The sequence below is a fragment of the Lycium barbarum genome, chromosome 9, assembly GCF_019175385.1.
Source record: "Lycium barbarum isolate Lr01 chromosome 9, ASM1917538v2, whole genome shotgun sequence".
NCBI classification, from domain to species: Eukaryota; Viridiplantae; Streptophyta; class Magnoliopsida; order Solanales; family Solanaceae; genus Lycium; species Lycium barbarum.
In genome coordinates this window covers 2,591,549-2,597,548 of record NC_083345.1, presented here as the reverse complement: position 1 = coordinate 2,597,548, position 6,000 = coordinate 2,591,549, and the positions used below count along the sequence as shown (strand labels likewise).

Sequence of the window (6,000 nt, the reverse complement as noted above, 5' to 3'; positions counted from 1 at the left end):
AAACACAAAGTCACAGATGGGAGAGACAGCAGCCCAAAATTTCAATCAACCATTTCACTAACAAGGCAGTATACATCTTATATACTGGATATACCGACTCATATACACCTAAATGTGGATGAGGCTAAGTGTTTCAGGAATACTGACTGTTAACGTTTTACAAAGCCCAACTATACCAAAGAGAAGCAAACGAAAGGGAAATCATGCCAATGTATTTAAACTCCAAAAATGCATGTATACAGTTATGTACAACACCAAACAGAATCAGCCTACTGTAACGAATCTGAAGAACTCTTCTAAGCAAGAAAGAAAACATTTGGTAGTTCAATTATCTGTTTCCAACTCTTATATCCAACTTAAAACAGAAATGGAACGCCCTAACGAGAAACTCATGTTTTAAGAGGAATTGGTGCCCTTAAAGATTTTGGAAATTCAAATGAATGTCCAATGAATTTTACAACTGTGGGGAAGGGAAACTGGTAACATCTGTTTTTTTTTTAGCCAATTCTCAGAGAGGGAAAATAAAGGAAACATCAAGCATTTTCAGTTAACAGAAAGTTCTGAGCTTAAAATGGATTTGGATCAGCAATCAACAAGACACGATGATTAATCGAGCCAAACTGTAATCATTTCAAAATGAAGCTCGACCATATTATTGTTTCTAGATAAAACAGATCCCAAGAGATGGAAATAGCTAATCCTTTGATAAGTTAAACACATTGATAAGACAACTAAAATAAACTATAAGTGGAATCATTTGAGAGTATACTTCAAAAATGACCAGTTATTCCATGTAGACCAGGGAAAACAGCCATTCTCTGTAAACATTGAAAGAGGAGTGAACTGGAAATCTTTATTTTTTTTTAGCTGTGTTTTAATAAGCCTTGGTCAGAATAGTAATCCCTTAAATCATTACACCAACATTTAATTAATAAAACATCCTGACCTATGTTTCGAATTAATCTTCAAATGAAGAAGGCATGCCATTGTATCACATTAGCTTCACAACAGAACAAAGAGAACAAGATTTTGAAACAAGCCATAAGTAGGAAACAGGGCAGATTTTAGCATTGTGGTATACTCTACTTCTATATGGTTTTCACTGATCGAGTGAGAGGGAGAGTTACAGTCTCACAGTATGAAATAAATGTATCTCTGTAAAAAAAAAAGAACTAATACTGGGCAGTACCAAAGTAACTAGCAAACAACATCGACAAGTCATATAACCCTTTCTATCACATCTAAACCCCAAACAGGCTGCATTCATGTCGAGCTATACTACTTGAACAAAATAGCGCAAAAGAGGGACAATGCTGACCTGTCTTAATCCTATACGTAATATACCTAAGATATACACACCCTGGTATATATATCAGATGTATGTCGAATGTATATCCTTTACTTACTTTAATAATCTACTGTATATCTTGTGTATATTCATTTTAAATGTGTCCTAGGTCCTGGAAATTCAGTCTCAAGAATCCGGATTACACTAGATATCTTTCAAATTTAATTAACGATTAATGCACTATCCTAGCAGCTCCCAAACATCGAACAGATAATGCGACGACGAAGAAACCACACAATCACTAAACATATCGCAGAATAAACTAAAAGAATTTCTTAAACGAACAGACACTAAAGATCATGAATAATTAGTGTATCGAGGTTTACCTGTTTTGTGCGCAATGAACTGAGGTGTCAAGATCGTCGAAATCCACTCTCGATTTTAAAGTAGAGATAGCAGAAATGAAAAAAAAAGTAAAAAAAAACCTTTGGGATTTCAAATGAATGCACCAGATACAATAATAAAAAAGTGTAGACATTTCAAAGAGGGTTAAGGCGGCTGGAAAGAAAAAGAGTGTCGAAACAGAATGAAAATTGGAACAAAGCTAAGACTTAAAGTGGTAGGCAAAATGTTGAATCTGGTAAAGTATTTTCGTGGTTCAAAACAACGTTCCCCCTGTTCTAAACGATACCTCGCCCCCCCCCCCTTTAACCGAACAATTTCCCCTAGATTTATAGGGCTTCGTTTGGTTTAATAAAAGAGAGGAACGTGCGAGAGAGACGGAGGAGTGGGGGACAAAGGGAAGTGGAGCTGGCAGAGGAGTGGGGAGCAGAAGTGAGTGGAGGGGAGCGTATGTGGGGGTGCGGCGGAAAGGAGAAAGAGAGAGGAGTGAGCGGCGGTGGTGGAAAGGGAAAGAGAGAGAGGGAGGCGGAAAAGAAGGGGAGAAAAATGGGAAGGGAAAGGAAAGAAAGAGGGAGGCGGATGAAGGGTTAGGGTGAAGGGGTGAAGAAAAAAAAGAAATGGACGATTGGGCCGGGTCGGGTGTGATAAGGTGTGGGCTGGATCTGTTGAAAACATGGGTAATGGGCTGGTCCGTTTGCGCTGGCCTATTAATTTAAATATGGGCTGATAATGTGGGTTGAGTATTAAAATGTGGGTTGTTTATTTGGGTAGGGAAATAATATTGTATCTATATTTTGGGCCATTAATTTGGCTGAAAATTGTTGGTCCTTCCTCCTCTATTTAATTATTTTTTGGGCTTCTAATTTAATAATTAGTACAATATATACTATGTGGAGACAATTAATAATTAGTATGTAGAAAAATAAGGATTTTACAAAGTGTTGTCTTGTAGTTAATTTAACGATTCCAAACCCGAAAATGAAACGATGACGAACATTAAAAAAAAAAAATTGTGATAAAGTAATGCTCGTAATGTTTAAAAATAAGAGTAGTGAAAAAAAATAATAGTAGTGAAAAAAAATAAAGTATTTAGTTCTTCAGTAAATTTAGAAGCCCGAGTGAATATAATTAAATAAGGGAGGGACAAAATTGGGTGTCAACATCAAGCTCTCTCGATAGGCCTAAATGGCGTTTGGATCATGGTTATACAAGGATCTTGATTGAGTCTGATTCCCTTCTAGTTGTTCAAATGATCAATAAGTAAGTCAATATGTTATGAATGTGCCTGGACCAGTATTGACGGAGCAACTTAGCACCAGATTAAGTGGCTATTCTTGAGACCCGGATTGATAAATAACGACTTATGAAAGCAAATTAGGTTTATGTGTATTATGCAGAAATTGTTTGTTCCTTTCTTCCCCTGTTGTGAGAATCTGACTTCTCGACCCCTTTCTTATCTCTATCCTTAGTTATTCGTTATTTCAGTATTTTCATTGTAATTCAGTAGTTTGAGTGTTGTAGTTGTAATTTGGCTATCAGTGATTATATATTTGTGTTGAGAATTTCTGGTTTGTTCACACTACTTCCTGGCAGTTAAATGAAGACATCCAATTGATCCATTAAGAAGAGTGAAGCAGTAGACCAAATTTCAGAATCGAAGGGCAAATTTATTTTCGATCCAGGCTGATTTCTTTTCTCTGTTTTGGCTAAGTTGCTGGTCACTTAGCCCTTTTTGGAGAGACATATGTATAGGAGAGATCCTAATTCTCTATTACTCTTTTGGTTAGTTAGGAGTTATGCTTAGCCAAATTTATACTCAATAGGCACGTAACTACGTATAAACACCCTTTTATACACTATTATACACTTTATATAAGATTGTTACATTATGTCTAATGCTTTCCCCCGGGTATAATGTTGTATAATATTGTATATTGGGCTACGTGACGTAAATATTTTCAAAAGCAGTATATTTTTGAAAATTTCGCAATTTTACATAAAACACACTACTCAAATTTACAAACGAACACCTAGCTATAGCAACTAAATTACAATGACAATTAAAGTGGTAAGGCACAAAATCGTGCGTACCATATATTAAACATAGGTGACGAGAAACAGTCTAGCATTTATTTACGTGTATATTAAAACTTAAATGAGAAACACTCTTCTCATTTATTAACGGGTATATTAAAGGTTACATTATGACTAGATGTAGCTAGCCTAGAGATAATTTTCAGGGACAAGGCAAAGATCATTTTTCTTATGCATAATAATTCCAGGCAAAACATTTGTGTCAACATCTTCTTTCTTCATCCCACAAGGCAATTCCCAATCAAATGCATAAAGAAGGTTTGAAAGTATAAGATCTACCGTTGCAACGCCAAGTGCAATACCTGCAGAGAGGTGAATTAAGATTTAATTTTTATAGATTCAATTTCATGAGCTTATTTTTGAAGACTATGGGTTCAAAACATGATGTCTAGTTATATTCCTACTACTTTTCATGATCTTCACATATAATCTAAGTTCAAATTAAAAAAAAATGTGGGTTCAATTAAACTTGTTGCTTAAATTATACATTGGCCAAAATACCTGGGCAACCTCTCCGACCTGCTCCAAATGGAATCAACTCAAAGTCTTGGCCCTTGAAATCAATAGTACTATTCAAGAATCTCTCAGGTATAAATTCTTCTGAATTTTCCCATATTTCAGGATCTCTTGCAATAGCCCATGAGTTAACATGAATTATAGTTTTAGGCTGAATTTCATATCCTTCTAGTATGGACTTGTGCATTGTTTCTCTTGCCACTAGTAGTGGAGCTGGTGGATATAATCTCAATGTCTCCTTTATCACTGCTTTGAGATAAGGCATTTTTTGAACATCATCTTCATTCACAATGCCTTTGTTTCCAATTGATTTTCTGATTTCTTCTTGGACTTTCTTCATGGCTTTTGGATTCTTAATCAAGGCTGTCATTGCCCAAACTACTGTAGCCGCGCTAGTGTCTGTTCCACCAAGAAATATATTCTACAAAATAATCAAATAGAGAGGAAAATGAAAGAGATCGTCAAATCATTGGAAGCTCCCAATGTAATAGCTAGATAACGTACTTGTGTGTGCAAATATAAATATATATATATATATATATATATATATAAATAATGTTAAACCATCAGGAAAAAGAATGCCTATAGAAGAACCCATTATTCTTCAAGAAGGAGGTAATAAAGGTAAAATATTAAATATAGCAGCACATGACCCGCAAAGATGGAATTCAGTGATAGATCTTTGGAAAGGAATAGTAGTAGCAGACTATATAAAAACATATAGCGAAACAGACGCAGAAACAATGTATAAATATTTAGAAACATTTTTAGGAGAATCAGCCAAAGCTTTATGGGAAGCTTATAAAGAAAATTTTCCAATGGAATTTCAACACCTAGTATCCATGGGAGCAAACCCATATAATTTTACTAATAAAATACATACTTTGATTACAGGGGAAGATCCAAATAGTGGATTATTAGTACTACAAAGAAATGCAGTAATAAAATTAGAACAACTAAGCATAAGTAGTTGGTTTCATATTAAGAAATTTTTAAACGATTATTTTTACTACTGTACTATTAGTGGAAATGCATTTGATCAAGAATTAGGTAAAAAGTTATTTAATAAACTACCAGGAGCCTTAGGAAGAGAAATAGAAGATAGATGGAATAAGAGAGACGGAGTAATGCAGAATCCTAATTTAACGTGGTCCATAGGACATAGGATACAACATATAATGGATATACTACAAGAAAAATGTACTCATATACAAATACAAAAACAGTTAAAAGAAAATGAAATGAACTTTTGTAAAAGCGTAGTTTACACGACACAAAGTTATGATAAAGACAATTATAAAAAGAAAAAGCATAAAAAATACCGAACGCAGTATAATAGAAATTATCCTCAATATAATAGAAAGAAATATTATCTTAGAAAATCATCAGCTAGAAAACCTTATTTAGACAGAAATAGGCATGTAAGAAAGTACCGAACAGAAAGAAATTATAGAAATAAATTAGAATGCTTCACTTGTGGAAGTGTAGAACACTTAGCAAATACATGTCCAAAAAGAATAAATAATAAGACAAGAAATTCCCAGCTAATTGAAGATTTTCAAGAAACATTAATAAATGTAGACGAGTATATGTCAGATACAGAAAGCATATATTCTATAGTAAGTGTAGACACTGAAGAAAAAATCAAAACAGACTCATCAGACTCAGAAGCAGACGAATTAATTAATGAAATAGGATTA

At 34.2% G+C, this 6,000-nt stretch overlaps 1 protein-coding gene across 1 annotated transcript in view; it reads right to left on the bottom strand.

Moving 5' to 3' along the window:
• Positions 1-3,662: 3,662 nt before the first annotated feature.
• LOC132610174 (6,7,8-trihydroxycoumarin synthase-like) overlaps positions 3,663-6,000 on the bottom strand; it is a 54,280-nt gene continuing 51,942 nt past the window's right edge. Inside the window, exons 2-3 of the mRNA XM_060324463.1 lie at positions 4,286-4,721; positions 3,663-4,086 (exon numbers count right to left, since the gene is read on the bottom strand). Of these exons, the coding sequence (XP_060180446.1) occupies positions 3,914-4,086; positions 4,286-4,721 (609 nt within the window). The 3' untranslated portion in view covers positions 3,663-3,913. The remainder of the gene's footprint in view (positions 4,087-4,285; positions 4,722-6,000) is intronic.